This window comes from Dendroctonus ponderosae, unplaced genomic scaffold (genome assembly GCF_020466585.1).
Source record: "Dendroctonus ponderosae isolate FM_Combo_2020 unplaced genomic scaffold, Dpon_F_20191213v2 Dpon_F_20191213_27, whole genome shotgun sequence".
In the NCBI taxonomy this organism is placed as follows: Eukaryota; Metazoa; Arthropoda; class Insecta; order Coleoptera; family Curculionidae; genus Dendroctonus; species Dendroctonus ponderosae.
In genome coordinates this window covers 8,345-29,968 of record NW_026018478.1, presented here as the reverse complement: position 1 = coordinate 29,968, position 21,624 = coordinate 8,345, and the positions used below count along the sequence as shown (strand labels likewise).

The window sequence follows — 21,624 nt, the reverse complement described above, 5'->3', positions numbered from 1 at the left end:
TGGCAAAACTATCACAAGTCGATAAAACGATATTTTGGAAATTCCTAAACCATTCAGTACTGGATAATAAATTATTGCGTTGTGAATTCATATCGGGTTGACATTGTTTATATTATATAAGCTCTAGGGTCAACCAATGCTATAAGAAGTCAGATTTGCTTTATTTCGGACATAATAAAAAAGTGATTAGATGCGCTCGAATACAGTGTAAAACGTTCAAAATGCGCAGTTTAATATTTTCCCAATTTTTCATTGGGCTGCTGATTTACTCAAAGGTGAGGCAAGAAAAACAAATACAACTTAAACGTTTATTAAGTCCATTACAAAAAAAATTAAATATGTTTCACTTGTTGTCTATCTTATCTTCTGGCTTAAGCTATTTCTTGAGAATTTTTCGTTATTCTCTTCTGGATAACTTTCTGGTTATTCAACGATAAATCAAACCACCTTTGTACTGATTCCATGACTCCATATGTATAAATCCAAGTCGTAATATTTTTTTCAAAAATCGTTTTTCAAAAAAGAAAACACCACCTAGTTTAATTTGGGTGTAATATCAGATTCCAGCATCATCACAAGAAAGCCTTCTCATCAGAATAGCTAGAAATGGAAACTCAATTGAAAACGGTAAGCAGATACTTAGACAGTAAATCGCAATTAAACTGGTATGTTTCCTTCAGCCACTGATGGAGACGATGGACGCAGAGTAAATCAGTTTCAACATTTGCCTAACCCATACGATGGATTTTATCCTATGCCTTTTTATCCGCCGCCTCCTCCTCCTCCACCATTCGGCCCTCCAGGTTTCGGACACCCACATCATCATTTTGGTTCCTTTCCTCCTCCACCTCCTCGTCCAATAAACCATTGCAACTGCAATCGAACTACTGCACAAGAAGGCGCAAATGAGGACAGAAACACCAATACTAATGGAACTTTTACAGAGCTTCCTGTAAATGGTACATCTGGTAACAATGGAACAGAATGGGGTTCGGAGCTCTATCCCTTGAGGGAAGGCGAACCTGCTGATCCAGAAGTCGCGCGTTTTCAAAACGCTTGATGTTATCAACAGCAAGAAACAATGTTTTAACAGCAAGAAACAATGATGATTTTATATGAATTTATACAAAAATTTGTAAACAGAATCCATGTGTTTTTTTGTATGAAATACAGCCTAAGAACAGATTGAAATTGTCAGCCTGCAATTTTATCCAACCACCTACTTGCACTATGACTACAGTAATTTTGTACTGAACAGGCAAACTTGTCTCGATATTTTTAAAATATGTATGTTTTTTAATGCCGAAATTATCAATCTAGAAATCCAGATATTGAAAAAATTTATAAAGGTGTGCCTGTTTTTCATGGTTAATGAAAGAACGGAAAACGCTCAAACTTTTCAAACAATTGGAGCTGAATTGGTTCAGCTAGCCAATCTCAGAAAATCCTTTTTTAGGCCTTTATCAAAGTAATTTTCATAATAAATCAACACTTACAATAGATTTGCTACATTAAATTGCTCTTCCAGGCTTCAAGGTCGGCCTCAGTTCTCGTTGCTGTCTTGGATAAGCCTAATTACTTTTTCAAATGTATTCTTCAAAATATTCACATTTTCTTTCAGTTGCATTAATATTTTAAACTTATGGGTATCAAAGGCCCATGTAAGTAATCCATAGGGCAACAGATTTCCGATTTTTCCTTGAACCCTGGTGAATATCAATTGATTAACACTTCATTAGCTCGTTCAGTTTCATCGGCGATCTTTACAAAATCGAATTTATCAACCATTGCACTTAAAAAATTGAAGATTTTTTACGTTATAAACGGCAAAATACGGTGTATTAATGCATTTGAACTACTTATAATGTAAAAAAGCCAACAAAATTGAAAAACTGACTAAAGTGAGCCTAAATTTTAAGTCGTTTTAGATAGAACTGAATTTAATGGAAGGATATCAATAAAATTACAAATACAATTTGCTTATTTTTAGACTAACAAAAATGGTGATTCTTTTGTCCTTAATGAAGCAATTTCTTTATTTGCTATTTTTAAATCTTTTGTTGGCCACTCAGCCTCAAATTGGCAGATTATCGTAGTTATTCTATCAAAGCGGTGAAATTTTCAGATGGTTTGAAGCTTTGAAGATTTACGGCGGCAACTCGTTTCAAGCGCAAATATTTACTCGATATACACTCACTGCCCACGACAATGAGTGCAAGTTTATGAGTGCAAAGGTAATTTCCTCAAAATTGGAGGATGTAGTTGTTAGTCAATTAATATTTTATAATATAAAAGTTTTACATCAGAAACATTCAGTGCGCATTGAAATAGTGATGAGACCATGACTATCTGGGATGTTGAGTGGTTTTCTCAAAAAGCTGAGCAGGCACGCAGGTAAAGCGAGAATTTACGCAGGTAAATCAACTGGAGAAATAAAATATAATATTTTACTAGAAAAACATGGATCCCGTGGAAATCCCGAAAATGTCCAAAGCGAGCGATTTTGAAAGATGGACACAAAAACGTCTACAGGAAAAATATTTCCAAGATTCGATGGTGGAGATATTTGCAAGATATCTTCACAACCCTGTTGGACGCCCAATGGAGGTGGACGCTCCAGTTCCTAGGTAAGCTCTAGCTTCGACCATCTGCTCAATAATGCGCGCGTTTTCAGTTCTAGAATTTTTCGGGTGCTGGCTGATCTTTGCGCTGGTTTGGTGGTTAATCGCCTTTGTGCATGGAGATTTACATGATGATCATTTACCGCTACGCCAAGCCGAAATCGGTAATAAAGCACTTAAATTATCAGCATAATATTCATATACAATCCATTCAGGTTGGACACCTTGCGTTCTCAATATCCACGGATTCCATTCTGCCTTCCTCTACTCAATAGAAACTCAGCACACCACAGGATATGGCCTAAGAGTAATTACAGAAGAATGTCCGGAGGCAATTTTCGTTCTGGTTTGCCAGTGCTTAATCGGCATAACTTTGGACTCATTTGCAATCAGTGCGTCATCCAAAACTCTATATAATTCACTTAGATAAATGAGAATTTTTTAGGTATAGTTTTTGCTAAATTGGTCCGCGCCAAGCACGCATCGCACACAGTTCAGTTTTCCAAAAATGCCGTTCTTTCTCACAGGAATGGAAAATTGTGCTTTATGTTCAGAGTTGGCGATATCAAGAAGAGTCGGCTGGCAGGGGTAGCAGTAAGAGCGATTGTTGTTAAGTGTGAGCGCTCGCAGGAAGGAGAAGTTCTTCAAAACTATCAAACAGGTAGCATAAATAACCAGTGGTAAACGCTTTGAGCGAAACAAGGCAGTTTGCCCAATGTGTGTGGTAGAAAGGGACAAAATGAGTTTCTGAAAAAGAGGATCAGTGTGTTAGAACCTGCGTCGTCTGTTTCTGCTGCACGCATTTATGTTTTTTCCTTGCTCCACTCGGGTCTCTTAATCGAGGCGCATTTCTGCGTTTCAGAATTATCTTTAAAGTGTGATGATGGACCCAGTAGTATTATTTTGTTATGGCCGTTAATTCTCTACCACGAAATCGACGAGAACTCCCCACTATACGACTTTACAGTGCCCGAAATAATGAAGTGCCAGAAAGTTGAAATAATTGTAGTCCTTAACGGAACGGTGGAAAGTACTGGTAAGTGCTCCTAAACCCCAAAAACTAATTTTCTCACATTGCCTTTGAAGGAGTTTCCATTGAGGCAAAATCCAGCTATTTATCAAGCGAAATTCTCTGGGATCATAAGTTTGCACCAATCATATCGTATAATAAATACGTGAATTGCTACGATGCCGATTGGGAGAAATTCGATCAAACCTACGCTCTAAAGATGAACCATGCGGAAGAAGACGAATATGTTTTAGAAAATCCAGGTGCAACTCCTTCAGGAACATTGGACGAAATTTGGTTATTACAAAGTCCTGTTTTAGAAACGAAACTGCTAGGGAGCCCTGATATGTTCGAAGCTGAGCTTGATGGCCAAACAGATCAGATTGGATCCACTTCTGAGCGATTTGGAGCTGTTCACGAAACGAGCAGATCAGTCGATACTAATACGTATTTTCCCGATTATGAGAAACCTTCCGGTCCCGATTGTTCCGACAAAGGCAAACATCGCGCAAATAAGCCCAAATACCCGGAAACTATCAGAGAAAGTGATGAAAACTATGAAGAAATGCATGAAATACAGGTCACTTTAGTTTGAACGCAATTTATCATGTGTTGTTGAATACATTTCTTACAATATAAAAGTTTAATACAGGGTGATAAATCAAAACGGGCGTTAATTCTTTGAATTGGATTGTCTGGGGTTGTTAAGGGTGTAGGAAATATATTTGAAGGAAGCACTTCTCACTAACAATGGAGACGTTTGCGAATTATAGATATTTTTTATATTGAAAAGTATAATTATAAAGAAAAGTTAGTTTATCTTAGCTACTCGCTAGCTAATCAAATTAGTCGACAAAGTTGGAATTTTGTAAATGGAAAAGTTTCTTCTACTCGGTTCATAGATTCGGCTTCGTTCCTACTTTTGAAAATAAACTTTTTATTTTGCGACATTGGAATTTGAGTTTCGAGTAATTTGGTGCACTAAAACCGGCCACTAAAACCAAACACTTGCAACATTTATCTTCATCCGCAAACTATTGTCGATCTCTAGATTTTGAGTTGAGTGTATTTTTTGTTTTTTCTGGTTAACATCGCTGGAGCAGCTGAAAATTGATAAGCAAGTGAACTAAAATCAATGAGTCTAGAATAATTTGCAATTGTCTATTGCATTGGTTTTGAATAATATATATAAGAAAATATATGAAATACAAGAAAGAGCACAATTAATAAAAATATATAAAAGTGTAAAAAAATACTTTGTGTATTGGACATATAACGAACTAGATAACCTTTTTTAAAAAAGCGTGCGATCGACTTTCGTTTTCCATAATCAGGAACAAGCCATACCTAAATTTACCATAGGCAGGAGCGGGTGTTTATTGTTGTCAAATACTAAAATCGTTAAATTGCCTGCTGATAATCAAGTATAAAAATAATCAGTTGGGTAGATATCATATCAATAAAGCATATTAGACCCAAATTCAACTCCTTTTAAAATAACATTATCATGAACACAGTAAGTAAACGCATATCTGGCAGAAAAACCTTCCGAGATGACTGTTTATCTTCAGTTAATTCTTTTTTCGTCCTTTGTCGGATTGGTCTGGTTGATTAAGGCCAGTCCGGTCGTTAGATATTATCTAAAGTTTTCTGCTTATTACGGGATAGTGATGGTGGGCTCATTGTTTTTAATACCAGTGTTCATTTTCCATCCGTTTAGTGTTCATAACTTTGTGTAAGTATTTATTCATGCATTCACTTAATTTCAGAAAAAGTTCATTATTTTCTAAGCGAGTTTATAAAAAAGCCGTTTTTTTATAAAATATAAAATTATTGAACAATTGTTGTATTATTGTTTCTAGTATAGGATCACACTGTTTCCGTTGGATCACCCATTTAATAGGAGTAAAGTGGATAATTCAAAATCCTGATTACTTGGAATCAGATGAACCATGCATTATTGTTTCGAATCATCAAAGTTCTTTAGATGTTTTAGGTATGCAAGTCTCTCTCTAAGTAGATGTATTAAAATTGAAAAAACATGTTTTGTAATACCAGGATTATTTCAAATATGGCCTAAAATGGGTAAATGCACTGTAATTGCCCGAAATGCAGTTTTCTGGGTATGGCCAATGGGATTTGCGGCATGGTTGGCAGGTTTGATTTTTATCCCAAGAGCGAAGTCTAAAGCTGATCGAGCCAAAACTATTATTAACGACGTGGCGGACCAATTAACTCTCACCCAGGTATTCGTGCTAAAAAAACGATATTTTTAGTTAATCGCGCAATCCAATTCCTATAAAATTGTGGAACCTTTAATGGAATTTATCAGTTTAATAGAAGGCATTAGCCCCTACTTCATGCTTATAGTCATATCAGGCATTTATTGATTGCGGCGTTCAATCATATTTATAGTAATCATTCCTGTCATGGTTTGCAACATCTGAACTCAGGATTAAGCACTTTTTGGCTCAATATCCTTCATTTAAACCTGATATTAAATACTTTTTGATAAACAAAGTTTATATATACTATTGCTATAAACGCACGCAAATTGAATGAATTGATAAAACTAAAAGCAGAAACGGTTTGAAATGTTTTGAACGAATTTATACAATATTTTTATCGAAAGCGTATGTTAATGCTCTGCTAGTTAACTTGAACTGGCTGCTAAACTTATTCAGTGAATATTGTACATGGCGCCCTAACGATGGACTAAAGTACGCAAAACCCGTAATATTTGTTTAAAAATTATCATCGTCACATTGTAAAGGTACTACTTAAACGGGCATCATTTAAATATTTTTTTCTATTGAAACACCCGACTTTTTATTTTATTTTTAAAATCTTACTGGACTTTTTCTTATATAAAATATGAACGATTCATATTTTTTATATCAGAAAGTAAGTGAAATTTACATAAGAATTCCAAAATAACATTAAATATATTTGGGTGTTCCATTAGAAAAAAGTAGTTAATTGTGAATTATTTTAAAATATGTTATCCTTATCCAACCTTTCCAATACGACGATGAACATTTTGATACAAATAATACCGGTTACGTGAACTTACTTTATTCTATACTTGGGACACCCTGTACAGTCGACCTACGAATTATACTGGATTTATAAAATCACCATCAAATTCTAGTCTATTTGCGAGGTTAAATCATTATTTCCACATAGTCTGTTACTGGAAAATTGAATCATCAGAAAACCATACGTTTAAAAAGTCACATAAAGRCACATTTTTTAGATTAAAAACAACATTTACATATTGAAAAAGATCATTTAGTATAAAGARTRTTCTGGAAATTTTTAAAATTACCCAAATTTTTCCTGTCMATATTTTATATTAGTRAAATATAATTTACAGRCCAAATTGTGGGTATTCCCTGAAGGTACCCGAAAGGACACCGGCATAATTCATGAATTTAAAAATGGGGCATTTCACGCTGCTATTTTAGCGCAAYTGCCAATACAGCCTGTKATTTTCACCAGATACTATTTTATAGATTCAGTTAATAAACGTTTYGACCCAGGTAGGAGASSTCTTCAGATGTTTATTAGATTTGAATGAAGAAMAATAACTTTTGCTTTCAGGTGTCGTTATCATTCATGCTTTGAAACCAATAAGTACTATAGGATTAACCGTTGATRAAGATCTCGTTGCGACTAGAGCGTTAGTACACACAGAAATGAACAGAGCTTTCAAAGACATCAACTTCGATCTATTAAAAAACTCAAATTATACTCATGATAGGTGAAAGTGTGCTATTTTCAACTGAAAAAACAATAAATGCTGCAGCTAAAAGACATTGGTAAAATCATAGTTCATTCCTGCTTAACTGCGGGTAACTGTGTTTTTATTTTTCAGTGTTTTTTTTTTCTCTGCAGTTTCCTGCAATCTATATTTTGATTTTGGAGAGACACATTTAATCAATATATCCCTAAATCATGTAATGAACAGTTTCCGAACGCACCAATTTACACAACTAACATATTACTACACATATAGGGTGTCTCAGAAATAAGTACCGTAAATTCAGTGGTAAATAGAACTTGCAAAACCATGAAAAAAATCCAAATATTAATGGGTACACAAAAGCTTCGATTTTGCAATACAGGGCTCAAACTCAAAAGATGCAAAATTATACATTTTTGGAAAACTGCGATTACCTTTAATGAAACTTTTTGGGTAGTGAACGCCACTGGTATTTTGAAGATTAAAAAATACATTCTAATTTATGGTTCAATTCTGAATAAAAAACTCTCGTTTTTTCTGTTTCTGTCGTACGACACTTGATTGAATATAACCGCGCCATAAAACCGATTTAAATCGGGAAGGACGCCAGACTGTTGCCAAATCGCAGAGACCAAACCTAACTGTTGACGCTACTGTCATCTCGGGTTCATTCAACCAAACAATCACCATTTTTTTTTTGGATTTTCCACGTGGAATGTCAACTCAACCTCAAATGTCCTCATCAACAACCAACATAACCTGTATATTTTGAACAGGAATTTGGGRTATAAGCAGCCRCTAAATTAGAGCGTAAAAGAGCACAATACCAGCCGAATGGCTCATTTTAAGCGTTTGAACACTAAAATCTACGAGGCGAAAGGCCCTGATGTGACCCCAGATTTTATTTACTGGAAGCAGCTGACGGTGAGTTAACTAACATGTTGGGAACTTTAGGCCTGTTTTTCCTCTTATCGCTATATATCTCGATTTAGCTTCACCCGGTTTAGTCAGTATTAGATTTACGTATTTTTTCATTTCTGTTATCTCCTTTTCTTTAGTTTTACGACTGCATTATTCCTCTGTATTCTCTCTGTATGAATTTGAGCAGAACTGATAAATCATGTATGTAATAAGAACTGTTATTTTATGTTGTATTCTAGGTTGTAGACAATTCACTACTTTTCTTGAATAATAACGTTGACTGAAAATTAATAATTAAACAAATTTCAAACTGGATATTTAGACCATAAAAACAGTGTAATTTAACCTCGTTCTTCAATTACAGCAACCGGTTTTGGTCAAAGAATTCGGCCCAATCGACCATATAGATTTTTCGCCAAAGGAGCCCCATCATTTCGCAGTAACATGTTCAGTTAGGGTGCAAATTTACAACCCCATCACTAAACTTGTGACCAAAAATCTGTCGCGGTTTAGGGAAAATGCGTATGGGGCTGTATTCAGAAGCGATGGCACCCTCATTGTGGCCGGCGGCGAAGAAAAAAATATTAAAATCTTTGATGTGTCCACAAAGAGTATGTTAAGGTTTGCTGTTTACAGTGTTAAAAAGCCGAAGTTTTGCTCCTTTTTATGTTCTGTTTGTAGGTTGTTTAAGGGTCACTCCGCCCCAGTGCACAGAGTAGCTTTTGTAAATAGAGAACCACAGATAGTCTCATTTTCCGATGATAAATCTGTTAAGGTCTGGGATATTCCCACTGAAAACACTCTGCATACTTTTGAGGGACATAATGATTATATTCGGTTAGTTTCAAAACCCTCTCTAAATCAAGGAGATGTTGTTTTTTTATTTTAAGGGCAGGCCAAGTTAGTCCAGATGTTCCAAATATTGTACTGTCCGGCAGCTATGATAGTATTATCAAAATGTGGGATACGCGGACGGCTAAAGAAGTCATGACAATGGACCATAAAAGCCCTGTAGAATCCCTACTGTTCATGCCCAATGGGGGGATGTTTTTGAGCTCCGGTGGCACAGACATCAAGGTAAGTGAATCTCGAGTTCTTTTTCCTTCTGTGTACTGATCATGTGTTACATTTTAGATTTGGGATGTTTTAGCCGGAGGTAAACTAAGAGGCGCTTTAGCTCAACACCATAAAACTGTAACTTGCTTAAAGTTGGGTTCAGGTGGCAAACGATTGCTCTCTGGCAGTTTAGATAGACATGTGAAGATATATGATGTTTCCACGTTTAAGGTTTGAACATTCAGGTTTTTTTGCTGTCTTTGTAAGCTTAATTCGATTTTTTTCGAATGCAACCGTTATCGAAAAAAAAAATAGAACAAACGCATTTACTCAAATTAAAATTTAGATATCTGAAAATCTGCAAATGTTTGTTAACAAGTTCCATATTTATATAATTTTTTCGTGATACAATAACCAAGACTTAACAATTTCCATAGAAACATTACTTTTTTATACAGCACATAATAGTATTTTGCTTTTTAGGTTGTGCACACGCTGGACTTTCCTAACGCTATTCTAAGCTTGGGTATGTTTTACTCACATTTTTTAAAGGCAAAACATTTACGTTGATAATTTTCAGGAATTGCACCGGATGATTCCACGGTGGTAGCAGGCTTAAGTGATGGAGTGATCGCTGTGCAGAGGCGAAGTGAAGAAACCACATCGGAAAAACGACCGAAAAAAGTGGCCTTTAATTACAAATTCCATGACATTCTTTCCAATGTAGATGAAATTGTACCCGATTTACAGTAAGTATTTGTAGTTAGAATAATTTATAGATATTTCAACTGATTGTTTTTTGCTTGCAGAAATGAAAAAGAAGCCAAATATGATTACTACTTCAGAAAATTTGAATATGCCAAGGCTTTAAAAGCCGCCTTAATGCCCTACGTCGTAAATAAACACCCGGAAAGGACTGTGGCCGTTCTTCGGGAGCTGCAGAAAAGGAAAGGACTTCCGAAGGTGTTAAAATATAAAGACTCAAATCTCCCTAATTGGTTAACAACGATTAAGCAATTGGTTAGATTTTTTATTAGGTAAAGCGGTCTAAAGCTGTCAACTCAGCTAATTTATTAAACTTGTCTGTAACTTTTAGCCACATTACCGATCAGAGGTTTACTAGATTCCTAGTGTCCATAGCAGACGAATTTATCGATATCATAGCAGACCGGGTAGACGCTTTGCCTTCAGACATTGGTGAGTAAAAAATATGTCGATAAATGAAGAAGTTTAAGAAGAGATAGTTTAATTCGGAAGTAGGTAACAGTGGTGTGTTCTTTAGGTTTACTCTTGGTGCAATTGTACGAAGTTTTAAACCGAGAGAACAACCTCGCCATGGAGCTAGCTATGGTTGAAGGGATGATGCAAACCTTACTATATGCTCAAGTAACAGCGGAAACCGACAATGAAATCAATTATAAACTGGTTAAAACAGGTGAAAATAACGCAATTTCAGCTAAATAGATTTTATTACCATACTTTTTATTTGATGTCAGTCCTTTTTTTATTCCTTTTTATGAGCGGAATTGGGTTGCGATGCTTTATTTTTTGATATATTGTCTAACCTTAACTGGATTGCTTCCAACGTGCTGTATAGTTGTTGCAGGTCTTCTTCGCCCATTTCCAATATTGCCGCTTCCTTTTTCGTCTCATCAGTGACCTACAAAAGCATTTGATTTAAAGATTTCGATTGCAAAACTTCCATAAAGTTCGTTTATTGTCGTAAATCATGAACGAAATGAGGATTATACCTTAGTAAGGTCTAGCTGTATTTTCGCATTGGGAATCACCTGCTTATTGCCCATATCTGAAGCGACTTGCATGTTGAGTTCCCATTTTAGACTATTCAGTGTATGTCTGTCTTCAAAGGCTCCCAACTCTTTTTTAGTTTCAGCTAGCCACTGCTTGGTGAAAATCTCCGCTTTTCCTTGATCGAGGCCAATTTTCTCTACCAACTGACTTTCCAATTCGGTGGGCTTTAGAATAACTCTTCTACTTTGCTTATAGATGTAAGCGATGCTTTGCACAAGAAGCTGTAGTTGGTTTTCATCCAGCTTCAAATTGTCCTGCAGTTTCTGCAACTCAGTTTCAGTAAAGTAGTCATCGCTACTGGAATTGATTATATGGGATAGAAGGAGTTCGTATCTCTTCGTGTTCAAATTGTTTATCAAAGAAGCTCCTTGTTGTAACCTGAAATGATGTTGATAATAGAGTCTCCTAGTTGGACTGATGGAGGTGCTTTAGACCTGTTGTTTATAGTGATCCATTGTAAGTCGCTCATTTTTTATAATTATTTCCTAGTGATTATGATCATATTTTCAAGAATCTGCAAATTGTGGGATGAATATGAGGGTAAAAATTCTAAAGTTTGTTGTTGTTGTGATAGATTGACAGCTAGTGAAATACCAAACAGTGACAAAGAAGTCAATGTAAAAAAGTTATTGATGACTTGGCAATGCCCAGAAAGGCGCCTGATAAATCATGAAAATGAACTTTTTCATAAGATTAAACGCCCATGAAACAATCGGAAATTTTTTAAAAGCGTTGAACTTCTTTTAGCATTTTTCACAAAAATTTAATTTTAAGCTAAAATACTTTGAATCGTTTCGAAACTAATGTTGATAGGGCGTGCCATAGTGTATGGTTGGTTGCGCATCATATGTGTCAGCATTTGAACGTAAATAAAAAATAAACAGAAAATAATCAATTTTCTTTTCCCATCATTAGACCCGCATACATTTGCCAGCTATAAATTCCCTATCCCTATCTTTGGGCGGGCAGTCCGTAGTCGGTTTTAAGTGAGATGTTCTGCGGCCCCTTTTAAGAGCACCACCGCAGCTGTAGCAAAAAAATGACGCTCTACATTGAGGTCCTAGTGTTTGGGGCTCTGCTGGGGTTGCCTTTTTTATATGAAACCAGACCGGCCTTTTGCTATTGCCTAAAGTTTTTAGTGTATTACGCCGTTGTAATGTTAAATTCAGTTATATTGATACCAGTGTTTCTTCTGAGGCCCTGGAGTGTCTTCAACTTGGTGTAAGTACTGCTATTGTTTATGTAGGTTAGGTCAGGTTCAAATGCCTCAAATAATTAGAGTTTGAGGGCTGTTTTTATTTTGCCCAGTATGAGCCGGCCAATTGTTCATTCTGGAATGTTGCGCTGAATTTATTGAGCCCCTATAGGGGCTCAATAAAGGACTGTTGGCTATGTTTCTTTCCACTTTACAATATACTCCAAATTGAGGTGACAGGGATTGTTTAAAAAGTGGAAAGTAAGCTCCAGTTTTGGCCGAGAAAATGTTTATTTCTTGAAAGTTTTTAGCTGTTATGTACCCAGTAGGATTTCATTTTAATTTCCTTGTTTAGAGGTGCTTTTGGTGGCAGAATTTAAAATGTTTCGACAATTTCCGGCAGGACTATTTTATCGCCCCCTTTAAAAGAGCTGAGGCGAAACCAGTGAGGGTTTGAGATCTTTGCCGAATTTCTCAAATATTTCTGAGCTTCTATTTTGTTGACTTCTACTAGTTGACTGTTTATTTGAGAAAATCAAAATCTTCCGGATTTTGCCATGATCATTTTTTGTTTGTTCTTACGCTCTTATTGCAATCATATTCATATTTACTGTTTTTATGCTTAATAGTTGTACTTATACACATTTGAGTCCTAATTTGGTTTTTTTACTTGCTACGAAAATTTCACCACAGATTTCAGCAACAGTTGGTATATGTATGTTTAAAGCAAGATTGAGACATCATTTTTAAATGTGTGAACAATTTTTTATTTAACTTCGATTGGTTTAGGATTGCTTCATATTTTTGCCGTTGGATCACTCATCTGATAGGCGTTAAATGGGAGCTTAGAAACGGTGAAATCCTGGAACCCCAAGAACCGTGTATAATTGTCTCCAATCATCAAAGTTCCTTAGATATCCTGGGTAGGTTTTGCTCGACTTTAACATGAATATTTTTTCAATTGTTTGTTCTCTGGCTTATTGTATTACTTAATAATTATTTTTTTTACAGGGATGTTTCAAATATGGTCCACAATGGGCAGATGTACAGTGATAGCCAAAAAAGAGCTTTTTTGGGCTTGGCCGTTTGGAATGGCTGCATGGTTGGCGGGTCTGGTGTTCATTCCCAGAGTGAAAACCAAAGCCGAACAAGCTAAGGCCGTCATTAATGAGGCTGTGGAAAAAGTGGCTCAAGAAAAGGCAAGTTACATTTCTTCTTTAGAAAATATTCAATATTTTTACCGAAAAACTTTAAGACCAGTCAAGGTGGACGCTTTGTAGTATTTGGCAAATGTTGATGATAATTAAATCTCCCAAAATTAAAGCTAGTTAAAAAAATTGCAGAAGGCATCAGGGGGTGTACTGGAAAAATAATCAATATAATTCGATTGAAATTAGGTGCGACCACACGTAATTGTTCTCCACAGGAAATCGAAGCAGCAAAGAAACTTAGGCGCGCAGTGTATATTCAGTTACATTCTCTAATTCAATATTTAACTGAAATAAAACTTTGAAATAAAATGCGATGTTTATTTAATTCGAGTGAAGCTAAAGAGGAACTAGAACAGGAAATGTAGCAATTTATATTTGATGAACAAGACAGGGCATTATATGCCCGAATTGAACATTCGAATCTTATAATGGGGCAACTTTCTAACATTAACGGCATTTTTTTAGAAGATTTAGTATCCGACAAAACATATAACTAGTGTCCAACAATTGAATTGGGTCAATGCTTGATTAAACATTTAAGCACTGATAAATCACTTGTACTTAACAAAAATTCCTTTTCATTAATTATAAAGTTGTATTGATTATTTTATTTGAACAATCGAGGCTTTTTCTTGTCAACACCAGTAGCTACATTATTTAATAAAAATATCGATTTCCTACCGCATATCAATCATATTAAAATTAATGTTACAAAAAGGTTTGTTTGTTATTGTCGCAAGCTGTTTAAACTCGTTCCAATGGTTTTAGTTCCATATTAGTAACAAATAAGTATCGATTTTCATTGTTTTGGTCAGGCGATTAAATTCGCATACCTGCTAAAGTGACTCAATGATTATGGTATTCGAAATTGATATGTATAATTATCGAGACCACCTTTGTCAGACCTTGTAACTAGCAAGGACAGTTTTGATTGACTGAATAGCTAAATTGGAAAAGTGCGTTAGGCATATCATAACGGACGTTAAATATGTCTTATCAACTTTTTTTACTCAAATACTCAACTTTGCTATCTATGCATTAACTTAAGTATAGACTTTTGCATAAGTAACAATTCCCCCTTGGTTCAAAGGTATAATTTCCTTAAATCTATATTTAAAACGAGTAATTTACTTGGAGTATCTTCGGTATGTTCCTAGAACTATTGGAAACTACTTTAATTTCCTTATTACTTCCTTCCTTTTAGCATTATTAATCAAACATCGTCTCGCTTGATCATCAAGCGAGAATAACTGAACAAAGAGGTTCTTACGTAGATGCACAATACTTAGTACTCAGATGATAATTTTGTTATTTTGATTACAGACAAAATTATGGATATTTCCCGAAGGAACTAGGAGAAACACAGGCGAAATTCATCCATTCAAGAAGGGCGCGTTTCATTCGGCAATCTCAGCTCAATTACCAGTGATTCCCGTCGTTTTTAGCAACTACTATTTTTTGGATAGACCGAACAAGAAATTCGATCAAGGTAAACATCTAAACTGAATGCTCTAATGTCGTAAATATATCAAACTTTGAGACCTGCGGAATGGAGACCACACATTGAATGCATCTTTCAATATGAATGTGGTAGCTGGAGTTATAAGGAGATTAAAAGAAAATTTCTCATTAATCGTTCTGGCCAATTTTACCAACAAAACTATTGTCTCAATCAGTCATGTACAGGAATTGGGGGTTTTCACATCTTCTTGCAGGGCGTAAATATGTTTCACATATTTAATCTACTATTTAGTGCACATTTTTTTCTGCCTGATGGTTTGTGTGTGTATTCGGCTTTGATTTATTTAAAATCCTCAAAGTTATGTGAATAATGGCAAATATTATTTTCATTTATAAAGAACTCCTAGGTAAGTAACTGCGATTGTTTTTGCTAAAACTTGAAGTATTTGCTATAATAATTTCAAATAAAGAACGGAAATCAGTTCAAAATTGAAAATATAGGCTAAATCAAATGCTAGCGTTTTGCTTTCTGGTAAGTATTCTGTATTCTAAAAGTATTGGCCGGTAAGTAAGCGATTAATCCGTTGGTAAGCTAGCCTATCCTTACCTGTTCAATTTTGAAAAATTTTCGGAATCCCGACATTTTATGTCTAAGTATTAAGTTCGATGAATTGAAAAATTCGGATCGAAAAGATACTTAAGTTTATATAAGTATTATTGGTGATTCTTCATCTATGTTAATATCTATTATTTGCTCATATACTTGGAATTTTGAGTCAAAGTCGTGTTCTAACAAATTATGTATCCAGTAAACTTATCTGGCCTTGTTCAGATTGACCCTGATTATTCCAATTTCTTATTTTGTGCTGATAATTACAAAAGGATTTCTGGGTGTTTCCAGTGAAACGAGCAACTACGTGAGCGGCAAGTTATGCTTTGCATCAGCATAACTTGCGGCAAAAAAGTACACCTTTTGGTTTCATAACATCTCCAAAACCGTTTGCTCAAAAAATTACACGCTACATCTTAAACGATTTTATTCTTTTCATCATGCGCATCAATTTAGAGCTTGAACTCATTTGTCTAGGTGTGGTAATAGTGAAAGTCCTCGAACCTTTAAGTACAAAAGGCCTCACACTAGATGATGTGGAAAAGTTCACGGATCTGGTGTATGAAAAAATGTCACAAGCTTTTCACCAGATCAACAAAGAAGCTCTAATTCATCGAGAGTCCAGCAAACATAGCGCTTCCAATTTCACTCTACTGAAGTGATTTTACAGCGCTGGTTAAACAAAAACTCAAGCTTCAGTCGTTTAAATCTGAATATCGTTAACCTGAGAAATTATTGTGTATGTATTTGTTTTTGTGTTTATGTTTTTACCTCTCTTGACTGTATGCCATATTATTTTTTGCGACAACGAATGGTCTCAAGTTAAAATAGTGAAACGGAACGGCAAAATTATCAAAGGTTTGGTTGAAAGTTAAGACTGAACAAGAAGGGCCTAGATGCTAGACTTTCAATCTTTTTGATAATGTCTGTATTTCTCTATCGCTAGAGCGACTCATACATAGAGTTTCTATTTCATTTAATTTTAAACTACGATAAACCAAAGTTATTTTAAACTAGCTGACAGCATTCCTAAACGTTTCTCTAGGCATAAGAAAAGACATTTTATATTCGTTTTATGTTTAGACTGTTCTATAGTAGGCCTAAGTTTTTTTGAATTATATTATGAACATTTCAGTTTTGGGGCATAATAGTTAAGAATGATACATAAGTCTCCATAGTTTCTGGGAAGATAATGACATTCTTACATAAGGTAGATTTTTTCACTAATAGATCAAAACCAAAAAGGCATTGCCTTGATTATGCTTTCATAAGAGCGCATTAAGTTTATGTTCCATCATATAGGAAGCCATTGTTCGCACATTTTTGGTTTGTTCTAGTTAAACGCTTTTAAAATCGTGCCATGTATAAGTGCTTATTAAAACTGATATTTCTTGCGTTCTTTACCTGATAACAGTTTTCAACTTCAAACGTATTATTAGTTTAACGTTGTATTTATGTGTAGTGATTTTGATGTCCTAAGCAAATAACCGATAATCCATTTTACGATGCCTACAAGCTGTTTAAATTAATTGTTTATCAGTATCGCTTGTTGCATACAGACGGTTATAGTTTTTGTACTTTCGCTTTGAGCATTCGTTTCAGGCACAAATTGATTTTTCTGTTATTTAATATCGAATTTCTAGTCTTAGTCTACACTAAGTAATCTCGTTTATTGCCATTCCTGTATTGGTTGTGATCAAATCTTTTGCCAAAAATTATTATTTAGGTTGTAAGTGTTTTAGTTTTATAGAACATACCTAGTGGGTTTTCGCCTGTACTCTACGGAATTTATGTTATTGAAACAATGTTTACCGGTTCAGTTTTATATTAAAGAAGAATGAAACGTGGTCAGATTACTATTGAATTTTAAGTCGAGTATTCTGTATAGAAACTGAAGAAAATTGCTGTTACAGTCAAAATTTCACTACAGAGAGTGCAGAATATCCTTTTTGAAGTTAAATTGGGACAACAAACGTTTTGGTTTCTCCTTGAGAAATTGGGAAAAGTTTTTCGAGTGAACGAAATGTTATGCTTCTCGAGGTATATTTTTGGGAGCATTTTGCAATATTAATTTTTATCGAAGAAATCAAGAAAATTGCAATCAAAGTGAAATTTTTACTACCTACTGATCAAATATTCTCTTTAAAATTTACTAAAAATCTTACAATATTGCCGTGACCAATTTTTGAAAAGTCTGTGTGCAAACGTTCACTCACTTCCTGTGCTTTTGGAAAAATTGTTAAAAATCGACGAACAATCTGGCCAAAATTGATTGTCCTAATTTTTATCAAAAAAATGGGAATGTTTGTATGTTTTGCCGATAGCACATATTTTATAGCAATTTACTCAAATATACAGCAGCACAAGATGGAATATTTATTTTAGCAGTATGAGCTGTATTAGTACTGTTAAGGAAAACATGATTTGTTAAAATCTCTTCAGTTTTAACTCTCAAAGCAAGCAGTATTCATGGAAGTATCAGCAAGATTTTTTATTGAATGTCATCAGTTTTGTATTATTTGCTCAATAAAAAATACAAAGTTCGAACTAGCTTTTCATTTTTGTTTAAGCTAAGCGTAGATATAAATTTCCGAAGTACCGTCAGTTAATTATTTGTAGTTAATTAGTTCATCCTCTGGAAAAAACGTTAAATCGTTTCCGGAACTAAACTGTGCTAGTAATCAGCAACGACTAGTAGCAGATTTTAGAGTTTGCTTTAAGAAAAACAGCAAACTTTTCATAAAGAATCGACTGACAAAGGAGAACTGAAAACTTTCACGAATAGAATCATACCCACTAAGAGAACCGAAGATTCCGAAAAATAGACTTTCCCCTTTTTGTCTTGTGAGCTTATTGAGTTTTTTTGGGCACACAGTGCATAAAAATGGTGTAAATTAAAAGAAAAACAAAATAATACACAATTATTTTATTAATTTAGTATTTCATCATTTTACAAAACATAGAGGATAAAGTTGTTAACTTTACATATGATATATCTTTACATAAAATGGTGTATACCAGTTGGCTTTAAACTGAATTCATCGAAATTAATTTAAAACCGACTCATAAAATGTAGAATCTTAAGCTGCAATTACGGCAACCGAAAAACTGGCGGTTAAACGCTTGAAATTGCAGCTGCAAACTCTTTAGAATAATTATCTACTGAATTAATATTTTTCAAGCAAATCTTTGTCATTTCGACGAGCTTTTTTCATTGGTAAACTTTCATCATTTAGTTTTTGTTTTATTCGGATTTTTAAGCAGCTTATTAAATTGATACAAAATAATTGAAAACTGACTCATTTTGATGCTATTTCTATTTTGGTGCTCACAATAATAATTCTATTTTGGGGATTGTTCTGAATTACCGTGTATAATGATTAACCAACATCAAAAATTGCACAACGCTATCAGCGTTTACTGGGTTTTATCGTTGTTTCCTCAAGCAAATTTTTTTCAGTTGTGTCGTACAACTTTTGCTGTTTTAATTTTATTTAGTCCAAGCTCGAAGTGACAATTTTGCTCCCTTAAAAATTACAATAGACAGTAGCTTTAGGAAGACATATTTGGCGATCTCGCCTGCAGACTTAACTATATATAAACAATCATAATAGAAACCACAAAATGTGGTTTAGTACTAAAAAAATTAACTAATTGATCTGATGAATTTGTGGACAACTTATTTTTGTGTTTGCGCTTATGAGTAGATTTGGTGGTTCCCATTACAAAGTTTACAATAGTTTACATATACATGTATATTATCAAATAATCTAGTATGGTAACAAATACGAATATAGAATAATATTTTCACTTAGTTTTTTTATCTACTTTATATACTTTTTTCGTACATACAGGTTCAAAATAAGATGTTCTAGGGCAATTCACAGCTTATTCACGATTTATAAAAAGCGATTGATTCTCGATGATTGATTTTGTTTACATAGTTATTTACATTTATTTTGTGGTCAAAATATTACTTTCTTTGCTAGTATAACATTAGTGTGAGTAACAATTTTCATTAAAAATATCTGTAAATTTTTCAATAAGTTTCAAAAGTATTTTTATTGCTTGTTGGGATATGTTTGGTTCTACATTTTTAATTTATTGCAGTTTTTGCAGCAACCCTGTTAAATAACAGGAAAAATCGTTACGTTTTACACGAACGATTCTTAAACAGTACCTACAATGAATTGCATAAAGCAAAACTTGTGAGCATGTTCTTTTAGGTGCTTTACACAATATCGATATGTCTAGTTCTATACTGTATACATATATAAAATATTTAATTTACCTCAAATTTTCTATTTACTGAAACTCAAAAAAATATTCTGGCCGATTTGTTTAATTCACCACAAATTAAGCCGAGTACAGTTTGGTGGATTACAAAACAGGGATTTACTTAAACAAACAACAACAGTTGAAATAAAAGCGTTCAGGCCGTTTCAAAAGGCCGCCGCTTTACAGTTATGACCCTTTAGGGATTCAATTAATTTGTGGGGGACCTTTGTTATCTTATCTCTTGATTACCGTATTATCATTGCGCTTTTATGAGCCAGAAACACAAGCGAATCTTCATCACCGAGTGGAAGCAGGATTTTATTAATGGCGCAATTTAAAGGATTGATTTTATTGAAACAGATAAGAAGGTTCTGTACTTTTTTTACCTGATTATGTAATTTTTTAAAAAGCTGTATTAGTAACTTTTAGTTAAACTGTTTCGCATATTCTTTGCTTTGCAATTGACCAATTTTTGACTTTATTGTTTGTTCAATTAATTTATTTTTTTGCAGCTACAATTTGTAGTTCATATCTTGTCTTATTTTACTATGTTACCTAAATATGCACTCTAAGAATAATTACATGCTAATAAGATTCCTTTGTTTTCTACTAAATCCACTTGTTATAAATTATCTGTTACTCCAGTGCGATTTAACATTTTTATAGCCATCTAAATTTGAGTAGTTTTCCTAAATTGCCGGATAACAATTGCCTAAATAAATATAAACATTTCTAATATAATTCTCTAGTTTTTCGTAAATAAGCTGTGAATCGCAAATATAAATTCGCCGTAAATGATTGTTCTACAAATTTTTCAGTAAAATGGAAGAACGAGCGCAAAAAAGACAAGAGCGATCAAAGATTTCATCTGAAGTCGCTCTTTTCCTTTCACCTTATTCTTCAGCAATTCAGTTACAATTAAGAAGTGTCTCAGTCCTCAATTTAAAACATATAGTATTCGATAAATCGGGAAAACTGGCTCAAGTTTCAACTTGGTTTTTTACAAATTTCATTTTTGACTCTAAAATAATTTTTTCCATTGTATCACTGGAGCCTGGTTTCTCCTCTCCATTGACCATAAATCAGCAATATCTCAATAGGGGCGCGGTCAAAAAGCAGACTATTATATAATAATAGCCGAAGTAAAAGCAGCATATTATATGATCACAGCTACTCTTTTTGTCTGGAAACTAGTCTAAGATATGTGTAAAACTGATCACTCGCGGATTACTGCGTTAATGCTTTTCGACGAGCCCCTGTAGCAACTGAATCTTATTCCCTAAAAGTGCAAAAGCGCTGAGTAACTCGTTTTGTTGTCTTTATCATAAGAAAGTAGTTAGAAAGATAGATGGAATGAGTATCTAGAGTGTATCGGCATTTTGCTCATTCGAAATTTGTAAGACTTACATAGATACACTTTGGATATATTTCCAGTGGTACGTAAAATTAATCAGTTTCAGTATGTAATTGATGATATTTTATCATGATTTATTTACTAGTAGAGGTCATATTACTGTACTTAAAATGTGTGGCCAAAAATCGGAAATTATTAGTTGGATATCAGATTAATGGCGTGAACTACTAATTTACAAAGATGTTTTCACCTTTACGTAGGTTTGCAAATTTCGAAGTAATTATTTCTTGGATAAGTTTATTCGTAGCTGAAGGCTTATAATTCGAAGTTAATCACACTTATGGAGAAGAA

The 21,624-nt window shown here is 34.2% G+C and overlaps 6 protein-coding genes across 8 annotated transcripts; 5 read left to right on the top strand and 1 right to left on the bottom strand.

The window, feature by feature from the left end:
* Window positions 1–132: 132 nt before the first annotated feature.
* On the top strand, window positions 133–1,197 carry LOC109544542 (RNA-binding protein 33). Its single transcript, XM_019914802.2, has 3 exons — window positions 133–275; window positions 561–627; window positions 681–1,197. Exons 1-3 carry the CDS (start codon window positions 222–224, stop codon window positions 1,058–1,060), a joined length of 501 nt encoding a protein of 166 aa, XP_019770361.2. The 5' UTR covers window positions 133–221; the 3' UTR covers window positions 1,061–1,197.
* Window positions 1,198–1,998: 801 nt separating this feature from the next.
* LOC109544668 (ATP-sensitive inward rectifier potassium channel 11) lies at window positions 1,999–4,297 on the top strand. 3 transcript variants are annotated; one of them, XM_048664460.1, is made up of 9 exons: window positions 2,070–2,234; window positions 2,307–2,394; window positions 2,455–2,627; window positions 2,675–2,785; window positions 2,837–3,013; window positions 3,067–3,282; window positions 3,484–3,657; window positions 3,708–3,893; window positions 3,951–4,297. In XM_048664460.1, the coding sequence occupies exons 2-9, from the start codon at window positions 2,342–2,344 to the stop codon at window positions 4,223–4,225; spliced, it is 1,365 nt and encodes a 454-aa protein (XP_048520417.1). In that variant the 5' UTR covers window positions 2,070–2,234; window positions 2,307–2,341; the 3' UTR covers window positions 4,226–4,297. The 3 variants fall into 3 exon arrangements, with proteins under 3 accessions (XP_019770540.2, XP_048520416.1, XP_048520417.1); XM_019914981.2 differs by having other exon boundaries at window positions 1,999–2,234; window positions 3,708–4,297; XM_048664459.1 differs by having other exon boundaries at window positions 1,999–2,234; window positions 2,296–2,394; window positions 3,708–4,297.
* A 712-nt stretch (window positions 4,298–5,009) lies between these two features.
* On the top strand, window positions 5,010–7,537 carry LOC109544669 (1-acyl-sn-glycerol-3-phosphate acyltransferase alpha). The gene is made up of 5 exons (XM_019914982.2): window positions 5,010–5,365; window positions 5,493–5,626; window positions 5,689–5,876; window positions 7,007–7,172; window positions 7,234–7,537. Exons 1-5 carry the CDS (start codon window positions 5,184–5,186, stop codon window positions 7,395–7,397), a joined length of 834 nt encoding a protein of 277 aa, XP_019770541.2. The 5' UTR covers window positions 5,010–5,183; the 3' UTR covers window positions 7,398–7,537.
* A 420-nt stretch (window positions 7,538–7,957) lies between these two features.
* On the top strand, window positions 7,958–10,830 carry LOC109544574 (U3 small nucleolar RNA-associated protein 15 homolog). The gene is made up of 10 exons (XM_019914856.2): window positions 7,958–8,299; window positions 8,661–8,917; window positions 8,978–9,133; window positions 9,187–9,373; window positions 9,431–9,583; window positions 9,836–9,878; window positions 9,933–10,101; window positions 10,162–10,389; window positions 10,449–10,549; window positions 10,635–10,830. The coding sequence occupies exons 1-10, from the start codon at window positions 8,210–8,212 to the stop codon at window positions 10,814–10,816; spliced, it is 1,566 nt and encodes a 521-aa protein (XP_019770415.2). The 5' UTR covers window positions 7,958–8,209; the 3' UTR covers window positions 10,817–10,830.
* Window positions 10,803–11,777, bottom strand: LOC109544577. Its single transcript, XM_019914858.2, has 3 exons — window positions 11,599–11,777; window positions 11,104–11,542; window positions 10,803–11,012 (listed from the first exon to the last, which is right to left on the bottom strand). The coding sequence occupies exons 1-3, from the start codon at window positions 11,631–11,633 to the stop codon at window positions 10,857–10,859; spliced, it is 630 nt and encodes a 209-aa protein (XP_019770417.1). The 5' UTR covers window positions 11,634–11,777; the 3' UTR covers window positions 10,803–10,856.
* A 294-nt stretch (window positions 11,778–12,071) lies between these two features.
* On the top strand, window positions 12,072–18,188 carry LOC109544575 (1-acyl-sn-glycerol-3-phosphate acyltransferase alpha). The gene is made up of 5 exons (XM_019914857.2): window positions 12,072–12,385; window positions 13,149–13,282; window positions 13,371–13,558; window positions 14,894–15,059; window positions 16,119–18,188. The coding sequence occupies exons 1-5, from the start codon at window positions 12,204–12,206 to the stop codon at window positions 16,301–16,303; spliced, it is 855 nt and encodes a 284-aa protein (XP_019770416.1). The 5' UTR covers window positions 12,072–12,203; the 3' UTR covers window positions 16,304–18,188.
* Window positions 18,189–21,624: the final 3,436 nt, after the last annotated feature.